At 40.4% G+C, this 21,643-nt stretch overlaps 1 protein-coding gene across 5 annotated transcripts in view; it reads right to left on the bottom strand.

Moving 5' to 3' along the window:
* Nucleotides 1-18,814: 18,814 nt before the first annotated feature.
* The window catches only part of nktr (natural killer cell triggering receptor), an 87,198-nt gene continuing 84,369 nt past the window's right edge, over nucleotides 18,815-21,643 (bottom strand). For all 5 annotated transcript variants that reach the window (XM_036934656.2, XM_090189200.1, XM_090189199.1 and 2 more), the window contains one exon: nucleotides 18,815-21,607. In XM_036934656.2, the coding sequence (XP_036790551.2) occupies nucleotides 21,544-21,607 (64 nt within the window). In that variant the 3' untranslated portion in view covers nucleotides 18,815-21,543. The remainder of the gene's footprint in view (nucleotides 21,608-21,643) is intronic.

Below are 21,643 nucleotides of genomic sequence, written 5' to 3'. Positions count from 1 at the left end.
GTGAGTGAACCTGTTCTACAGTAGCCAGTGAGGGATCCTGTTCTATAGTAGACATAGTGAGTGAACCTGTTCTACAGTAGACAGTGAGTGAACCTGTTCTATAGTAGACCGTGAGTGAACGTGTTCTATAGTAGACATAGTGAGTGAACCTGTTCTATAGTAGACATAGTGAGTGATCCTGTTCTATAATAGATCATAGTGAGTGAACCTGTTCTATAGTAGACCACAGTGAGTGAACCTGTTCTATAGTAGACAGTGAGTGAACCTGTTCTATAGTAGACAGTGAGTGATCCTGTTCTATAGTAGACATAGTGAGTGAACCTGTTCTATAGTAGACATGGTGAGTGATCCTGTTCTATAATAGACCATAGTGAGTGAACCTGTTCTATAGTAGACCATAGTGAGTGAACCTGTTCTATAGTAGACCATAGTGAGTGAACCTGTTCTACAGTAGACCATAGTGAGTGAACCTGTTCTATAGTAGACCATAGTGAGTGAACCTGTTCTATAGTAGACCATAGTGAGTGAACCTGTTCTACAGTAGACCATAGTGAGTGAACCTGTTCTATAGTAGACCATAGTGAGTGAACCTGTTCTATAGTAGACCATAGTGAGTGAACCTGTTCTATAGTAGACCATAATGAGTGAACCTGTTCTATAGTAGACCATAGTGAGTGAACCTGTTCTACAGTAGACCATAGTGAGTGAACCTGTTCTACAGTAGACAGTGACTGAACCTGTTCTACAGTAGACCATAGTGAGTGATCCTGTTCTATAATAGATCATAGTGAGTGAACCTGTTTTATAGTAGACATAGTGAGTGAATCTGTTCTATAGTAGACATAGTGAGTGAACCTGTTCTATAGTAGACAGTGAGTGATCCTGTTCTATAGTAGACATAGTGAGTGAACCTGTTCTATAGTAGACATAGTGAGTGAACCTGTTCTATAGTAGACATGGTGAGTGATCCTGTTCTATAATAGACCATAGTGAGGGAACCTGTTCTATAGTAGACCATAGTGAGTGAACCTGTTCTACAGTAGACAGTGAGTGAACCTGTTCTACAGTAGACAGTGAGTGATCCTGTTCTATAGTAGACATAGTGAGTGAACCTGTTCTATAGTAGACATAGTGAGTGAACCTGTTCTACAGTAGCCAGTGAGTGAACCTGTTCTACAGTAGCCAGTGAGGGATCCTGTTCTATAGTAGACATAGTGAGTGAACCTGTTCTACAGTAGACAGTGAGTGAACCTGTTCTATAGTAGACCGTGAGTGAACGTGTTCTATAGTAGACATAGTGAGTGAACCTGTTCTATAGTAGACATAGTGAGTGATCCTGTTCTATAATAGATCATAGTGAGTGAACCTGTTCTATAGTAGACCACAGTGAGTGAACCTGTTCTATAGTAGACAGTGAGTGAACCTGTTCTATAGTAGACAGTGAGTGATCCTGTTCTATAGTAGACATAGTGAGTGAACCTGTTCTATAGTAGACATGGTGAGTGATCCTGTTCTATAATAGACCATAGTGAGTGAACCTGTTCTATAGTAGACCATAGTGAGTGAACCTGTTCTATAGTAGACCATAGTGAGTGAACCTGTTCTACAGTAGACCATAGTGAGTGAACCTGTTCTATAGTAGACCATAGTGAGTGAACCTGTTCTACAGTAGACCATAGTGAGTGAACCTGTTCTATAGTAGACCATAGTGAGTGAACCTGTTCTACAGTAGACAGTGAGTGATCCTGTTCTATAGTAGACATAGTGAGTGAACCTGTTCTATAGTAGACATAGTGAGTGAACCTGTTCTATAGTAGACATAGTGAGTGAACCTGTTCTACAGTAGCCAGTGAGTGAACCTGTTCTACAGTAGCCAGTGAGTGATCCTGTTCTACAGTAGACATAGTGAGTGAACCTGTTCTACAGTAGACAGTGAGTGAACCTGTTCTATAGTAGAACATAGTGAGTGAACCTGTTCTATAGTAGACCGTGAGTGAACCTGTTCTATAGTAGACAGTGAGTGATCCTGTTCTATAGTAGACAGTGAGTGATCCTGTTCTATAGTAGACAGTGAGTGATCCTGTTCTATAGTAGACATAGTGATTGAACCTGTTCTATAGTAGACAAAGTGAGTGAACCTGTTCTATAGTAGACATGGTGAGTGATCCTGTTCTATAATAGACCATAGTGAGTGAACCTGTTCTATAGTAGACCATAGTGAGTGAACCTGTTCTACAGTAGACAGTGAGTGAACCTGTTCTACAGTAGACAGTGAGTGATCCTGTTCTATAGTAGACATAGTGAGTGAACCTGTTCTATAGTAGACCATAGTGAGTGAACCTGTTCTATATCAATCAAATTTATTTTATATAGCCCTTCGTACATCAGCTGATATCTCAAAGTGCTGTACAGAAACCCAGCCTAAAACCCCAAACAGCAAGCAATGCAGGTGAAGAAGCACTATAGTAGACATGGTGAGTGATCCTGTTCTATAATAGACCATAGTGAGGGAACCTGTTCTATAGTAGACCATAGTGAATGAACCTGTTCTATAGAAGACCATAGTGAATGAACCTGTTCTACAGTAGACAGTGAGTGAACCTGTTCTACAGTAGACAGTGAGTGATCCTGTTCTATAGTAGACATAGTGAGTGAACCTGTTCTACAGTAGCCAGTGAGTGAACCTGTTCTACAGTAGCCAGTGAGGGATCCTGTTCTATAGTAGACATAGTGAGTGAACCTGTTCTACAGTAGACAGTGAGTGAACCTGTTCTATAGTAGACCGTGAGTGAACCTGTTCTATAGTAGACCGTGAGTGAACCTGTTCTATAGTAGACAGTGAGTGATCCTGTTCTATAGTAGACATAGTGAGTGAACCTGTTCTATAGTAGACATAGTGAGTGATCCTGTTCTATAATAGATCATAGTGAGTGAACCTGTTCTATAGTAGACCACAGTGAGTGAACCTGTTCTATAGTAGACAGTGAGTGAACCTGTTCTATAGTAGACAGTGAGTGATCCTGTTCTATAGTAGACATAGTGAGTGAACCTGTTCTATAGTAGACATGGTGAGTGATCCTGTTCTATAATAGACCATAGTGAGTGAACCTGTTCTATAGTAGACCATAGTGAGTGAACCTGTTCTATAGTAGACCATAGTGAGTGAACCTGTTCTACAGTAGACCATAGTGAGTGAACCTGTTCTATAGTAGACCATAGTGAGTGAACCTGTTCTACAGTAGACCATAGTGAGTGAACCTGTTCTATAGTAGACCATAGTGAGTGAACCTGTTCTACAGTAGACCATAGTGAGTGAACCTGTTCTACAGTAGACCATAGTGAGTGAACCTGTTCTACAGTAGACCATAGTGAGTGAACCTGTTCTACAGTAGACCATAGTGAGTGAACCTGTTCTACAGTAGACAGTGAGTGAACCTGTTTTATAGTAGACAGTGAGTGAACCTGTTCTACAGTAGACATAGTGAGTGAACCTGTTCTACAGTAGACAGTGAGTGAACCTGTTTTATAGTAGACATAGTAGAGTGAACCTGTTTTATAGTAGACATAGTGAGTGAACCTGTTCTACAGTAGACAGTGAGTGAACCTGTTCTACAGTAGACCAAAGTGAGTGAACCTGTTCTACAGTAGACCATAGTGAGTGAACCTGTTCTACAGTAGACCATAGTGAGTGAACCTGTTCTACAGTAGACCATAGTGAGTGATCCTGTTCTATAATAGACCATAGTGAGTGAACCTGTTCTACAGTAGACCATAGTGAGTGAACCTGTTCTACAGTAGACCATAGTGAGTGAACCTGTTCTACAGTAGACCATAGTGAGTGATCCTGTTCTATAATAGACCATAGTGAGTGAACCTGTTCTACAGTAGACCATAGTGAGTGAACCTGTTCTATAGTAGACCATAGTGAGTGAACTTGTTCTATAGTAGACCATAGTGAGTGAACCTGTTCTATAATAGATCATAGTGAGTGAACCTGTTCTACAGTAGACAGTGAGTGATCCTGTTCTATAGTAGACATAGTGAGTGAACCTGTTCTATAGTAGACATAGTGAGTGAACCTGTTCTACAGTAGCCAGTGAGTGAACCTGTTCTACAGTAGCCAGTGAGGGATCCTGTTCTATAGTAGACATAGTGAGTGAACCTGTTCTACAGTAGACAGTGAGTGAACCTGTTCTATAGTAGACCGTGAGTGAACGTGTTCTATAGTAGACATAGTGAGTGAACCTGTTCTATAGTAGACATAGTGAGTGATCCTGTTCTATAATAGATCATAGTGAGTGAACCTGTTCTATAGTAGACCACAGTGAGTGAACCTGTTCTATAGTAGACAGTGAGTGAACCTGTTCTATAGTAGACAGTGAGTGATCCTGTTCTATAGTAGACATAGTGAGTGAACCTGTTCTATAGTAGACATGGTGAGTGATCCTGTTCTATAATAGACCATAGTGAGTGAACCTGTTCTATAGTAGACCATAGTGAGTGAACCTGTTCTATAGTAGACCATAGTGAGTGAACCTGTTCTACAGTAGACCATAGTGAGTGAACCTGTTCTATAGTAGACCATAGTGAGTGAACCTGTTCTATAGTAGACCATAGTGAGTGAACCTGTTCTACAGTAGACCATAGTGAGTGAACCTGTTCTATAGTAGACCATAGTGAGTGAACCTGTTCTATAGTAGACCATAGTGAGTGAACCTGTTCTATAGTAGACCATAGTGAGTGAACCTGTTCTATAGTAGACCATAGTGAGTGAACCTGTTCTACAGTAGACCATAGTGAGTGAACCTGTTCTACAGTAGACAGTGACTGAACCTGTTCTACAGTAGACATAGTGAGTGAACCTGTTCTACAGTAGACAGTGAGTGAACCTGTTCTATAGTAGAACATAGTGAGTGAACCTGTTCTATAGTAGACCGTGAGTGAACCTGTTCTATAGTAGACAGTGAGTGATCCTGTTCTATAGTAGACAGTGAGTGATCCTGTTCTATAGTAGACAGTGAGTGATCCTGTTCTATAGTAGACATAGTGATTGAACCTGTTCTATAGTAGACAAAGTGAGTGAACCTGTTCTATAGTAGACATGGTGAGTGATCCTGTTCTATAATAGACCATAGTGAGTGAACCTGTTCTATAGTAGACCATAGTGAGTGAACCTGTTCTACAGTAGACAGTGAGTGAACCTGTTCTACAGTAGACAGTGAGTGATCCTGTTCTATAGTAGACATAGTGAGTGAACCTGTTCTATAGTAGACCATAGTGAGTGAACCTGTTCTATATCAATCAAATTTATTTTATATAGCCCTTCGTACATCAGCTGATATCTCAAAGTGCTGTACAGAAACCCAGCCTAAAACCCCAAACAGCAAGCAATGCAGGTGAAGAAGCACTATAGTAGACATGGTGAGTGATCCTGTTCTATAATAGACCATAGTGAGGGAACCTGTTCTATAGTAGACCATAGTGAATGAACCTGTTCTATAGAAGACCATAGTGAATGAACCTGTTCTACAGTAGACAGTGAGTGAACCTGTTCTACAGTAGACAGTGAGTGATCCTGTTCTATAGTAGACATAGTGAGTGAACCTGTTCTATAGTAGACATAGTGAGTGAACCTGTTCTACAGTAGCCAGTGAGTGAACCTGTTCTACAGTAGCCAGTGAGGGATCCTGTTCTATAGTAGACATAGTGAGTGAACCTGTTCTACAGTAGACAGTGAGTGAACCTGTTCTATAGTAGACCGTGAGTGAACCTGTTCTATAGTAGACCGTGAGTGAACCTGTTCTATAGTAGACAGTGAGTGATCCTGTTCTATAGTAGACATAGTGAGTGAACCTGTTCTATAGTAGACATAGTGAGTGATCCTGTTCTATAATAGATCATAGTGAGTGAACCTGTTCTATAGTAGACCACAGTGAGTGAACCTGTTCTATAGTAGACAGTGAGTGAACCTGTTCTATAGTAGACAGTGAGTGATCCTGTTCTATAGTAGACATAGTGAGTGAACCTGTTCTATAGTAGACATGGTGAGTGATCCTGTTCTATAATAGACCATAGTGAGTGAACCTGTTCTATAGTAGACCATAGTGAGTGAACCTGTTCTATAGTAGACCATAGTGAGTGAACCTGTTCTACAGTAGACCATAGTGAGTGAACCTGTTCTATAGTAGACCATAGTGAGTGAACCTGTTCTACAGTAGACCATAGTGAGTGAACCTGTTCTATAGTAGACCATAGTGAGTGAACCTGTTCTACAGTAGACCATAGTGAGTGAACCTGTTCTACAGTAGACCATAGTGAGTGAACCTGTTCTACAGTAGACCATAGTGAGTGAACCTGTTCTACAGTAGACCATAGTGAGTGAACCTGTTCTACAGTAGACAGTGAGTGAACCTGTTTTATAGTAGACAGTGAGTGAACCTGTTCTACAGTAGACATAGTGAGTGAACCTGTTCTACAGTAGACAGTGAGTGAACCTGTTTTATAGTAGACATAGTAGAGTGAACCTGTTTTATAGTAGACATAGTGAGTGAACCTGTTCTACAGTAGACAGTGAGTGAACCTGTTCTACAGTAGACCAAAGTGAGTGAACCTGTTCTACAGTAGACCATAGTGAGTGAACCTGTTCTACAGTAGACCATAGTGAGTGAACCTGTTCTACAGTAGACCATAGTGAGTGATCCTGTTCTATAATAGACCATAGTGAGTGAACCTGTTCTACAGTAGACCATAGTGAGTGAACCTGTTCTATAGTAGACCATAGTGAGTGAACTTGTTCTATAGTAGACCATAGTGAGTGAACCTGTTCTATAATAGATCATAGTGAGTGAACCTGTTCTACAGTAGACAGTGAGTGATCCTGTTCTATAGTAGACATAGTGAGTGAACCTGTTCTATAGTAGACATAGTGAGTGAACCTGTTCTACAGTAGCCAGTGAGTGAACCTGTTCTACAGTAGCCAGTGAGGGATCCTGTTCTATAGTAGACATAGTGAGTGAACCTGTTCTACAGTAGACAGTGAGTGAACCTGTTCTATAGTAGACCGTGAGTGAACGTGTTCTATAGTAGACATAGTGAGTGAACCTGTTCTATAGTAGACATAGTGAGTGATCCTGTTCTATAATAGATCATAGTGAGTGAACCTGTTCTATAGTAGACCACAGTGAGTGAACCTGTTCTATAGTAGACAGTGAGTGAACCTGTTCTATAGTAGACAGTGAGTGATCCTGTTCTATAGTAGACATAGTGAGTGAACCTGTTCTATAGTAGACATGGTGAGTGATCCTGTTCTATAATAGACCATAGTGAGTGAACCTGTTCTATAGTAGACCATAGTGAGTGAACCTGTTCTATAGTAGACCATAGTGAGTGAACCTGTTCTACAGTAGACCATAGTGAGTGAACCTGTTCTATAGTAGACCATAGTGAGTGAACCTGTTCTATAGTAGACCATAGTGAGTGAACCTGTTCTACAGTAGACCATAGTGAGTGAACCTGTTCTATAGTAGACCATAGTGAGTGAACCTGTTCTATAGTAGACCATAGTGAGTGAACCTGTTCTATAGTAGACCATAGTGAGTGAACCTGTTCTATAGTAGACCATAGTGAGTGAACCTGTTCTACAGTAGACCATAGTGAGTGAACCTGTTCTACAGTAGACAGTGACTGAACCTGTTCTACAGTAGACCATAGTGAGTGATCCTGTTCTATAATAGATCATAGTGAGTGAACCTGTTTTATAGTAGACATAGTGAGTGAATCTGTTCTATAGTAGACATAGTGAGTGAACCTGTTCTATAGTAGACAGTGAGTGATCCTGTTCTATAGTAGACATAGTGAGTGAACCTGTTCTATAGTAGACATAGTGAGTGAACCTGTTCTATAGTAGACCATAGTGAGTGAACCTGTTCTATAGTAGACATGGTGAGTGATCCTGTTCTATAATAGACCATAGTGAGGGAACCTGTTCTATAGTAGACCATAGTGAGTGAACCTGTTCTACAGTAGACAGTGAGTGAACCTGTTCTACAGTAGACAGTGAGTGATCCTGTTCTATAGTAGACATAGTGAGTGAACCTGTTCTATAGTAGACATAGTGAGTGAACCTGTTCTACAGTAGCCAGTGAGTGAACCTGTTCTACAGTAGCCAGTGAGGGATCCTGTTCTATAGTAGACATAGTGAGTGAACCTGTTCTACAGTAGACAGTGAGTGAACCTGTTCTATAGTAGACCGTGAGTGAACGTGTTCTATAGTAGACATAGTGAGTGAACCTGTTCTATAGTAGACATAGTGAGTGATCCTGTTCTATAATAGATCATAGTGAGTGAACCTGTTCTATAGTAGACCACAGTGAGTGAACCTGTTCTATAGTAGACAGTGAGTGAACCTGTTCTATAGTAGACAGTGAGTGATCCTGTTCTATAGTAGACATAGTGAGTGAACCTGTTCTATAGTAGACATGGTGAGTGATCCTGTTCTATAATAGACCATAGTGAGTGAACCTGTTCTATAGTAGACCATAGTGAGTGAACCTGTTCTATAGTAGACCATAGTGAGTGAACCTGTTCTACAGTAGACCATAGTGAGTGAACCTGTTCTATAGTAGACCATAGTGAGTGAACCTGTTCTACAGTAGACTATAGTGAGTGAACCTGTTCTATAGTAGACCATAGTGAGTGAACCTGTTCTACAGTAGACAGTGAGTGATCCTGTTCTATAGTAGACATAGTGAGTGAACCTGTTCTATAGTAGACATAGTGAGTGAACCTGTTCTATAGTAGACATAGTGAGTGAACCTGTTCTACAGTAGCCAGTGAGTGAACCTGTTCTACAGTAGCCAGTGAGTGATCCTGTTCTACAGTAGACATAGTGAGTGAACCTGTTCTACAGTAGACAGTGAGTGAACCTGTTCTATAGTAGAACATAGTGAGTGAACCTGTTCTATAGTAGACCGTGAGTGAACCTGTTCTATAGTAGACAGTGAGTGATCCTGTTCTATAGTAGACAGTGAGTGATCCTGTTCTATAGTAGACAGTGAGTGATCCTGTTCTATAGTAGACAGTGAGTGATCCTGTTCTATAGTAGACATAGTGATTGAACCTGTTCTATAGTAGACAAAGTGAGTGAACCTGTTCTATAGTAGACATGGTGAGTGATCCTGTTCTATAATAGACCATAGTGAGTGAACCTGTTCTATAGTAGACCATAGTGAGTGAACCTGTTCTACAGTAGACAGTGAGTGAACCTGTTCTACAGTAGACAGTGAGTGATCCTGTTCTATAGTAGACATAGTGAGTGAACCTGTTCTATAGTAGACCATAGTGAGTGAACCTGTTCTATATCAATCAAATTTATTTTATATAGCCCTTCGTACATCAGCTGATATCTCAAAGTGCTGTACAGAAACCCAGCCTAAAACCCCAAACAGCAAGCAATGCAGGTGAAGAAGCACTATAGTAGACATGGTGAGTGATCCTGTTCTATAATAGACCATAGTGAGGGAACCTGTTCTATAGTAGACCATAGTGAATGAACCTGTTCTATAGAAGACCATAGTGAATGAACCTGTTCTACAGTAGACAGTGAGTGAACCTGTTCTACAGTAGACAGTGAGTGATCCTGTTCTATAGTAGACATAGTGAGTGAACCTGTTCTATAGTAGACATAGTGAGTGAACCTGTTCTACAGTAGCCAGTGAGTGAACCTGTTCTACAGTAGCCAGTGAGGGATCCTGTTCTATAGTAGACATAGTGAGTGAACCTGTTCTACAGTAGACAGTGAGTGAACCTGTTCTATAGTAGACCGTGAGTGAACCTGTTCTATAGTAGACCGTGAGTGAACCTGTTCTATAGTAGACAGTGAGTGATCCTGTTCTATAGTAGACATAGTGAGTGAACCTGTTCTATAGTAGACATAGTGAGTGATCCTGTTCTATAATAGATCATAGTGAGTGAACCTGTTCTATAGTAGACCACAGTGAGTGAACCTGTTCTATAGTAGACAGTGAGTGAACCTGTTCTATAGTAGACAGTGAGTGATCCTGTTCTATAGTAGACATAGTGAGTGAACCTGTTCTATAGTAGACATGGTGAGTGATCCTGTTCTATAATAGACCATAGTGAGTGAACCTGTTCTATAGTAGACCATAGTGAGTGAACCTGTTCTATAGTAGACCATAGTGAGTGAACCTGTTCTACAGTAGACCATAGTGAGTGAACCTGTTCTATAGTAGACCATAGTGAGTGAACCTGTTCTACAGTAGACCATAGTGAGTGAACCTGTTCTATAGTAGACCATAGTGAGTGAACCTGTTCTACAGTAGACCATAGTGAGTGAACCTGTTCTACAGTAGACCATAGTGAGTGAACCTGTTCTACAGTAGACCATAGTGAGTGAACCTGTTCTACAGTAGACCATAGTGAGTGAACCTGTTCTACAGTAGACAGTGAGTGAACCTGTTTTATAGTAGACAGTGAGTGAACCTGTTCTACAGTAGACATAGTGAGTGAACCTGTTCTACAGTAGACAGTGAGTGAACCTGTTTTATAGTAGACATAGTAGAGTGAACCTGTTTTATAGTAGACATAGTGAGTGAACCTGTTCTACAGTAGACAGTGAGTGAACCTGTTCTACAGTAGACCAAAGTGAGTGAACCTGTTCTACAGTAGACCATAGTGAGTGAACCTGTTCTACAGTAGACCATAGTGAGTGAACCTGTTCTACAGTAGACCATAGTGAGTGATCCTGTTCTATAATAGACCATAGTGAGTGAACCTGTTCTACAGTAGACCATAGTGAGTGAACCTGTTCTATAGTAGACCATAGTGAGTGAACTTGTTCTATAGTAGACCATAGTGAGTGAACCTGTTCTATAATAGATCATAGTGAGTGAACCTGTTCTATAGTAGACCATAGTGAGTGAACCTGTTCTATAGTAGACCATAGTGAGTGAACCTGTTCTACAGTAGACCATAGTGAGTCAACCTGTTCTATAGTAGACCATAGTGAGTGAACCTGTTCTATAGTAGACCATAGTGATTGAACCTGTTCTATAGTAGACCATAGTGAGTGAACCTGTTCTATAGTAGACCATAGTGAGTGAACCTGTTCTATAGTAGACCATAGTGAGTGACCCTGTTCTATAATAGATCATAGTGAGTGAACCTGTTTTATAGTAGACATAATGAGTGAACCTGTTTTATAGTAGACATAGTGAGTGAACCTGTTCTATAGTAGACAGTGAGTGAACCTGTTCTACAGTAGACCATAGTGAGTGAACCTGTTCTATAGTAGACAAAGTGAGTGAACCTGTTCTATAGTAGACCATAGTGAGTGAACCTGTTCTACAGTAGACCATAGTGAGTGAACCTGTTCTATAGTAGACCATAGTGAGTGAACCTGTTCTACAGTAGACCGTAGTGAGTGAACCTGTTCTATAGTAGACAAAGTGAGTGAACCTGTTCTATAGTAGACCATAGTGAGTGAACCTGTTCTATAGTAGACAGTGAGTGAACCTGTTTTACAGTAGACAGTGAGTGATCCTGTTCTACAGTAGACCATAGTGAGTGAACCTGTTCTATAGTAGACAGTGAGTGAACCTGTTTTACAGTAGACCATAGTGAGTGAACCTGTTCTACAGTAGACAGTGAGTGAACCTGTTCTATAGTAGACCATAGTGAGTGAACCTGTTCTATAGTAGACAGTGAGTGAACCTGTTCTATAGTAGACCGTGAGTGATCCTGTTCTATAGTAGACATAGTGAGTGATCCTGTTCTATAGTAGACAGTGAGTGAACCTGTTCTATAGTAGACCATAGTGAGTGAACCTGTTCTACAGTAGACAGTGAGTGAACCTGTTCTATAATAGACCATAGTGAGTGAACATGTTCTACAGTAGACCATAGTGAGTGAACCTGTTCTACAGTAGACCGTGAGTGAACCTGTTCTACAGTAGACAGTGAGTGAACCTGTTCTACAGTAGACAGTGAGTGAACCTGTTCTATAGTAGACAGTGAGTGATCCTGTTCTATAGTAGACATAGTGAGTGAACCTGTTCTATAGTAGACATAGTGAGTGAACCTGTTCTATAGTAGACCATAGTGAGTGAACCTGTTCTATAGTAGACCATAGTGAGTGAACCTGTTCTACAGTAGACCATAGTGAGTGATCCTGTTCTATAATAGATCATAGTGAGTGAACATGTTCTACAGTAGACCATTGTGAGTGAACCTGTTCTATAGTAGACCATAGTGAGTGAACCTGTTCTATAATAGACCATAGTGAGTGAACCTGTTCTACAGTAGACAGTGAGTGAAACTGTTCTACAGTAGACAGTGAGCGAACCTGTTCTATAATAGACCATAATGAGTGAACATGTTCTACTGTAGACAGTGAGTGAACCTGTTCTACAGTAGACAGTGAGTGAACCTGTTCTACAGTAGACAGTGAGTGATCCTGTTCTACAGTAGACCATAGTGAGTGAACCTGTTCTACAGTAGACAGTGAGTGAACATGTTCTACAGTAGACAGTGAGTGAACATGTTCTACAGTAGACAGTGAGTGAACCTGTTCTACAGTAGACAGTGAGCGAACCTGTTCTATAATAGACCATAATGAGTGAACATGTTCTACTGTAGACAGTGAGTGAACCTGTTCTACAGTAGACAGTGAGTGAACCTGTTCTACAGTAGACAGTGAGTGATCCTGTTCTACAGTAGACAGTGAGTGAACCTGTTCTATAATAGACCATAGTGAGTGAACCTGTTCTACAGTAGACAGTGAGTGAACCTGTTCTACAGTAGACAGTGAGTGAACCTGTTCTATAGTAGACAGTGAGTGATCCTGTTCTATAGTAGACATAGTGAGTGAACCTGTTCTATAGTAGACCATAGTGAGTGAACCTGTTCTACAGTAGACCATAGTGAGTGATCCTGTTCTATAATAGATCATAGTGAGTGAACATGTTCTACAGTAGACCATTGTGAGTGAACCTGTTCTATAGTAGACCATAGTGAGTGAACCTGTTCTATAATAGACCATAGTGAGTGAACCTGTTCTACAGTAGACCATAGTGAGTGAACCTGTTCTACAGTAGACAGTGAGTGAACATGTTCTACAGTAGACAGTGAGTGAACCTGTTCTACAGTAGACAGTGAGCGAACCTGTTCTATAATAGACCATAGTGAGTGAACATGTTCTACTGTAGACAGTGAGTGAACCTGTTCTACAGTAGACAGTGAGTGAACCTGTTCTACAGTAGACAGTGAGTTATCCTGTTCTACAGTAGACAGTGAGTGAACCTGTTCTATAATAGACCATAGTGAGTGAACCTGTTCTACAGTAGACAGTGAGTGAACCTGTTCTACAGTAGACCGTGAGTGAACCTGTTCTACAGTAGACAGTGAGTGATCCTGTTCTACAGTAGACAGTGAGTGAACCTGTTCTATAATAGACCATAGTGAGTGAACCTGTTCTACAGTAGACCATAGTGAGTGAACCTGTTCTACAGTAGACCATAGTGAGTGAACCTGTTCTACAGTAGACCATAGTGAGTGAACCTGTTCTACAGTAGACAGTGAGTGAACCTGTTCTACAGTAGACAGTGAGTGAACCTGTTCTATAGTAGACAGTGAGTGATCCTGTTCTATAGTAGACATAGTGAGTGAACCTGTTCTATAGTAGACATGGTGAGTGATCCTGTTCTATAATAGACCATAGTGAGTGAACCTGTTCTATAGTAGACCATAGTGAGTGAACCTGTTCTACAGTAGACCATAGTGAGTGAACCTGTTCTACAGTAGACCATAGTGAGTGAACCTGTTCTATAGTAGACCATAGTGAGTGAACCTGTTCTATAGTAGACCATAGTGAGTGAACCTGTTCTATAGTAGACCATAGTGAGTGAACCTGTTCTATAGTAGACCATAGTGAGTGAACCTGTTCTACAGTAGACCATAGTGAGTGAACCTGTTCTACAGTAGACAGTGACTGAACCTGTTCTACAGTAGACCATAGTGAGTGATCCTGTTCTATAATAGATCATAGTGAGTGAACCTGTTTTATAGTAGACATAGTGAGTGAATCTGTTCTATAGTAGACATAGTGAGTGAACCTGTTCTATAGTAGACAGTGAGTGATCCTGTTCTATAGTAGACATAGTGAGTGAACCTGTTCTATAGTAGACATAGTGAGTGAACCTGTTCTATAGTAGACCATAGTGAGTGAACCTGTTCTATAGTAGACATGGTGAGTGATCCTGTTCTATAATAGACCATAGTGAGGGAACCTGTTCTATAGTAGACCATAGTGAGTGAACCTGTTCTACAGTAGACAGTGAGTGAACCTGTTCTACAGTAGACAGTGAGTGATCCTGTTCTATAGTAGACATAGTGAGTGAACCTGTTCTATAGTAGACATAGTGAGTGAACCTGTTCTACAGTAGCCAGTGAGTGAACCTGTTCTACAGTAGCCAGTGAGGGATCCTGTTCTATAGTAGACATAGTGAGTGAACCTGTTCTACAGTAGACAGTGAGTGAACCTGTTCTATAGTAGACCGTGAGTGAACGTGTTCTATAGTAGACATAGTGAGTGAACCTGTTCTATAGTAGACATAGTGAGTGATCCTGTTCTATAATAGATCATAGTGAGTGAACCTGTTCTATAGTAGACCACAGTGAGTGAACCTGTTCTATAGTAGACAGTGAGTGAACCTGTTCTATAGTAGACAGTGAGTGATCCTGTTCTATAGTAGACATAGTGAGTGAACCTGTTCTATAGTAGACATGGTGAGTGATCCTGTTCTATAATAGACCATAGTGAGTGAACCTGTTCTATAGTAGACCATAGTGAGTGAACCTGTTCTACAGTAGACCATAGTGAGTGAACCTGTTCTACAGTAGACCATAGTGAGTGAACCTGTTCTATAGTAGACCATAGTGAGTGAACCTGTTCTATAGTAGACCATAGTGAGTGAACCTGTTCTACAGTAGACCATAGTGAGTGAACCTGTTCTATAGTAGACCATAGTGAGTGAACCTGTTCTATAGTAGACCATAGTGAGTGAACCTGTTCTATAGTAGACCATAGTGAGTGAACCTGTTCTATAGTAGACCATAGTGAGTGAACCTGTTCTACAGTAGACCATAGTGAGTGAACCTGTTCTACAGTAGACAGTGACTGAACCTGTTCTACAGTAGACCATAGTGAGTGATCCTGTTCTATAATAGATCATAGTGAGTGAACCTGTTTTATAGTAGACATAGTGAGTGAATCTGTTCTATAGTAGACATAGTGAGTGAACCTGTTCTATAGTAGACAGTGAGTGATCCTGTTCTATAGTAGACATAGTGAGTGAACCTGTTCTATAGTAGACATAGTGAGTGAACCTGTTCTATAGTAGACCATAGTGAGTGAACCTGTTCTATAGTAGACATGGTGAGTGATCCTGTTCTATAATAGACCATAGTGAGGGAACCTGTTCTATAGTAGACCATAGTGAGTGAACCTGTTCTACAGTAGACAGTGAGTGAACCTGTTCTACAGTAGCCAGTGAGTGATCCTGTTCTATAGTAGACATAGTGAGTGAACCTGTTCTATAGTAGACATAGTGAGTGAACCTGTTCTACAGTAGCCAGTGAGTGAACCTGTTCTACAGTAGCCAGTGAGGGATCCTGTTCTATAGTAGACATAGTGAGTGAACCTGTTCTATAGTAGACATAGTGAGTGAACCTGTTCTATAGTAGACATAGTGAGTGAACCTGTTCTACAGTAGCCAGTGAGTGAACCTGTTCTACAGTAGCCAGTGAGTGATCCTGTTCTACAGTAGACATAGTGAGTGAACCTGTTCTACAGTAGACAGTGAGTGAACCTGTTCTATAGTAGAACATAGTGAGTGAACCTGTTCTATAGTAGACCGTGAGTGAACCTGTTCTATAGTAGACAGTGAGTGATCCTGTTCTATAGTAGACAGTGAGTGATCCTGTTCTATAGTAGACAGTGAGTGATCCTGTTCTATAGTAGACATAGTGATTGAACCTGTTCTATAGTAGACAAAGTGAGTGAACCTGTTCTATAGTAGACATGGTGAGTGATCCTGTTCTATAATAGACCATAGTGAGTGAACCTGTTCTATAGTAGACCATAGTGAGTGAACCTGTTCTACAGTAGACAGTGAGTGAACCTGTTCTACAGTAGACAGTGAGTGATCCTGTTCTATAGTAGACATAGTGAGTGAACCTGTTCTATAGTAGACCATAGTGAGTGAACCTGTTCTATATCAATCAAATTTATTTTATATAGCCCTTCGTACATCAGCTGATATCTCAAAGTGCTGTACAGAAACCCAGCCTAAAACCCCAAACAGCAAGCAATGCAGGTGAAGAAGCACTATAGTAGACATGGTGAGTGATCCTGTTCTATAATAGACCATAGTGAGGGAACCTGTTCTATAGTAGACCATAGTGAATGAACCTGTTCTATAGAAGACCATAGTGAATGAACCTGTTCTACAGTAGACAGTGAGTGAACCTGTTCTACAGTAGACAGTGAGTGATCCTGTTCTATAGTAGACATAGTGAGTGAACCTGTTCTATAGTAGACATAGTGAGTGAACCTGTTCTACAGTAGCCAGTGAGTGAACCTGTTCTACAGTAGCCAGTGAGGGATCCTGTTCTATAGTAGACATAGTGAGTGAACCTGTTCTACAGTAGACAGTGAGTGAACCTGTTCTATAGTAGACCGTGAGTGAACCTGTTCTATAGTAGACCGTGAGTGAACCTGTTCTATAGTAGACAGTGAGTGATCCTGTTCTATAGTAGACATAGTGAGTGAACCTGTTCTATAGTAGACATAGTGAGTGATCCTGTTCTATAATAGATCATAGTGAGTGAACCTGTTCTATAGTAGACCACAGTGAGTGAACCTGTTCTATAGTAGACAGTGAGTGAACCTGTTCTATAGTAGAAAGTGAGTGATCCTGTTCTATAGTAGACATAGTGAGTGAACCTGTTCTATAGTAGACATGGTGAGTGATCCTGTTCTATAATAGACCATAGTGAGTGAACCTGTTCTATAGTAGACCATAGTGAGTGAACCTGTTCTATAGTAGACCATAGTGAGTGAACCTGTTCTACAGTAGACCATAGTGAGTGAACCTGTTCTATAGTAGACCATAGTGAGTGAACCTGTTCTACAGTAGACCATAGTGAGTGAACCTGTTCTATAGTAGACCATAGTGAGTGAACCTGTTCTACAGTAGACATAGTGAGTGAACCTGTTCTACAGTAGCCAGTGAGTGAACCTGTTCTACAGTAGCCAGTGAGTGAACCTGTTCTACAGTAGCCAGTGAGTGAACCTGTTCTACAGTAGCCAGTGAGTGAACCTGTTCTACAGTAGACAGTGAGTGAACCTGTTCTATAGTAGACCATAGTGAGTGAACCTGTTCTATAGTAGACCGTGAGTGAACCTGTTCTATAGTAGACAGTGAGTGATCCTGTTCTATAGTAGACAGTGAGTGATCCTGTTCTATAGTAGACATAGTGAGTGAACCTGTTCTATAGTAGACAAAGTGAGTGAACCTGTTCTATAGTAGACCATAGTGAGTGAACCTGTTCTATAGTAGCCAGTGAGTGATCCTGTTCTACAGTAGACATAGTGAGTGAACCTGTTCTACAGTAGACAGTGAGTGAACCTGTTCTATAGTAGACCATAGTGAGTGAACCTGTTCTATAGTAGACCGTGAGTGAACCTGTTCTATAGTAGACAGTGAGTGAACCTGTTCTACAGTAGACAGTGAGTGAACCTGTTCTATAGTAGACCATAGTGAGTGAACCTGTTCTATAGTAGACCGTGAGTGAACCTGTTCTATAGTAGACAGTGAGTGATCCTGTTCTATAGTAGACAGTGAGTGATCCTGTTCTATAGTAGACATAGTGAGTGAACCTGTTCTATAGTAGACAAAGTGAGTGATCCTGTTCTATAGTAGACCATAGTGAGTGAACCTGTTCTATAGTAGACATGGTGAGTGATCCTGTTCTATAGTAGACCATAGTGAGTGAACCTGTTCTATAGTAGACATAGTGAGTGATCCTGTTCTATAATAGATCATAGTGAGTGAACCTGTTCTATAGTAGACCATAGTGAGTGAACCTGTTCTATAGTAGACCGTGAGTGAACCTGTTCTATAGTAGACAGTGAGTGATCCTGTTCTATAGTAGACAGTGAGTGATCCTGTTCTATAGTAGACATAGTGAGTGAACCTGTTCTATAGTAGACAAAGTGAGTGAACCTGTTCTATAGTAGACCATAGTGAGTGAACCTGTTCTATAGTAGACATGGTGAGTGATCCTGTTCTATAATAGACCATAGTGAGTGAACCTGTTCTACAGTAGACAGTGAGTGATCCTGTTCTATAGTAGACATAGTGAGTGAACCTGTTCTATAGTAGACCATAGTGAGTGAACCTGTTCTATAGTAGACCGTGAGTGAACCTGTTCTATAGTAGACAGTGAGTGATCCTGTTCTATAGTAGACATAGTGAGTGAACCTGTTCTATAGTAGACATAGTGAGTGATCCTGTTCTATAATAGATCATAGTGAGTGAACCTGTTCTATAGTAGACCATAGTGAGTGAACCTGTTCTATAGTAGACATAGTGAGTGATCCTGTTCTTTAGTAGACCATAGTGAGTCAACCTGTAATTGGCACTGTGCTGAACAACGGTAATTAGCAGTGGGTGTCAGTCCGTTGCCTCTGACCATAGAACATTGTCCATACTAGAAAATCAACACCGAACAAATTAGAAGATGCAAAAGCCTTACTTGAGTTTTAATGTTTGAATGCAGCCTTTTCAATGACCGCAGGATACAGACATCTCGTCAACACATGTTGTACATTCATGAAACTATTGAGGCAAAATAACTGTTAGAACAATGAAAATATTCAGTGAAAAACTAAACAAGCATTTGTCTTCTGTAATCACTTAACTGGGTCAAAAATGGAAGAAAGCCTGACCTGAACTTGACCGATGAGAAACGAATTTCCTTTGCAAAACGTTGGTATAGTGTGCTGCGGTATATACTAATGAGAATGATCCAGTACCAACCACTACTAACCCAGGATTTTTTTGTGGCGCTGCTGAATACGGCCGGGCGGATTCGTTTTTGAACATCAAACTGCCTTTTCCTGCAATCTAGAACAAACAATTGTACTTTTATGACAAGCAAAATACAAAATAAACACCTCCTGCTAACCACTATTAACTAACCATAGGGCCCCTGTCCTGCCATCTGTCTCACCCTGTCCAAGTAGCTTAAGGCTTTTCTTCCTTTACCCACATGATGTGCGGTGACCACCGTTTAAATGCAAACTATCAAATACATTTTTAACCCATTGATAATTCTCAAACAAAAACAGAACTTGTCTATCATAAACTCAACATTGGATCAGTTTCTTGCTTGATGTACATTCAGTTATTTCAGTGTATAAAATCAATACTAAATAAAATGAATTAAAAAAACAAATTAAAACTGTCTGTTAGGAATAAACAAATATACAGTGCCTTCAGAAAGTATTCACAACCTTGACTTATTACACATTTTGTTGTGTTACATCCAGAATTTAAAATAGATTACATTTAGATGTTGTGTCACTGGCCTACACACAATATCCCATAATGTCAAAGTGGAATTATGTATTTTTATTTTACAAATTAATAAAAAATGAATATCTTAAATGTCTTCAGTCAATAAGTATTCAATCCCTTTGTTATGGCAAGCCTAAATAAGTTCAGGAGTAAAAATGTGCTGAACAAGTCACATAAGTTGCATTGACTCACTGTGTGTAACATGATTTTTGAATGACTTCCTCATCTCTGTACCCCACACACACAATTATCTATAAGGTCCCTCGGTAGAGCAGTGAATTTCAAACACAGATTCAAACACAAAGACCAGGGAGGTTTTCCAATGCCTCGCAAAGAAGGGCACCTATTGGTAGATCGATAAAAAAAAGCAGACATTGAATATCCCTTTGAGCATGGTGAAGTTATTAATTACACTTTGGATGGTGTATCAATACACCCAGTCACTACAAAGATACAGGCGTCCTTCCTACCTCAGTTGCCGGAGAGGAAGGAAAGCGCTCAGGGATTTCACAATGAGGCCAATGGTGACTTTAAAACAGTTAAAGGAGTTTAATGGCTGTGATAGGAGAAAACTGAGGATGGATCAACAACCTTGTAGCTACTCTACAATACTAACCTAAATGACAGAGTGAAAAGAATGTCTGTACAGAATAAAAAATATTCCAAAACATGCATCCTGTTTGCAATAAGGCACTAAAGTAAAACTGTCAAAAATGTGGCATCTGTAAGAACTAGGAGTTTTTCAGGATAAATAGAAATGCAATAGAGCTAAGCACAGGTAAAATCCAAGAGGAAAATCTGGTTCAGTCTGCTTTCCAACAGAGATTAATTCACCTTTCATCAGGACAATAACCTAAAACATAAGGCCAAATATACACTACAGTTACTTACCAAGAAGACATTGAATGTTCCGGAGTGGCTTAATTATGTATGGCAAGACTTGAAAATTATCAACAACCAATTTGACAGAGCTTGAAGAAATTTTGAAAGAATAATGTGCAAATGTTGTACAATCCTGGTGTGCAAATCTCTTAGAGACTTACCCAGAAACACTCACAGCTGTAATCTCTGCCAGGCAGGGGCGGCAGGGTAGCCTAGTGGTTAGAGCGTTGGACAAGTAACCGGAAGGTTGCAAGTTCAAACCCATCATTGTAAATAAGAATTTGTTCTTAACTGACTTGCCTAGTTAAATAAAGGTTTAAAAAAAAAAAAAAAAATGTCAATACTTACATAAAGGAGATATTTCTCTATTTAACTTTCAATTAATTAGCAAGAATGTCTAAAAACATGTTTTCACTTTGTCATTAGAGGGTTTTGTGTGCAGATGTGTGAGAGAAAATAGATAATTAATCAATTTTGAATTCAGGTTCTAACAAAATGTGGAATAAGTCAAGGGGTGCTTTCTGATAGCCACACAAATGACATACAGGTCATTACTTTTCCCTCTATATAAGAAGTAACCAAATAAGTTCCCAATAGAAGATGAGAGAACAAAAGGAGGCATGCCTGGTCCCAGATCTGTTTGTACTCTTGTCCAGTTCGGTATTACACTGAGTGACAGGGAGTAGGCATGATAGCTGTATAGACCCACAGGAATCACCAGGACAGAAACTGACTCCTGAACCAGAGCAACCCACATGAATCACTAGGACAGAGACAGAATCATGAACCAGATCAACCCATATGAAGCATCTGGACAGAAACAGACTCATGAAGCATCAGGACAGAAACAGACTCATGAATCATCAGGACAGAAACAGACTCATGAATCATCAGGACAGAAACAGACTCATGAATCATCAGGACAGAAACAGACTCATGAATCATCAGGACAGAAACAGACTCATGAATCATCAGGACAGAGACGGTAACAGACATGATCCAGCTCAACTGTATCTTCCACTGTGACTCCAGTGTCGGGAGGAGCTGCGACTAGAGGAGTGGTAAGACCTGCAGAGGGACAGACACATGAATGGGGGAAAACAG

Source organism: Oncorhynchus mykiss, chromosome 11 (genome assembly GCF_057628025.1).
Source record: "Oncorhynchus mykiss isolate SJ-2025 chromosome 11, ASM5762802v1, whole genome shotgun sequence".
Classification (NCBI taxonomy): domain Eukaryota; kingdom Metazoa; phylum Chordata; class Actinopteri; order Salmoniformes; family Salmonidae; genus Oncorhynchus; species Oncorhynchus mykiss.
The sequence above is the reverse complement of the archived record's forward strand: the minus strand, read 5'-3'. Positions and strand labels throughout refer to the sequence as shown.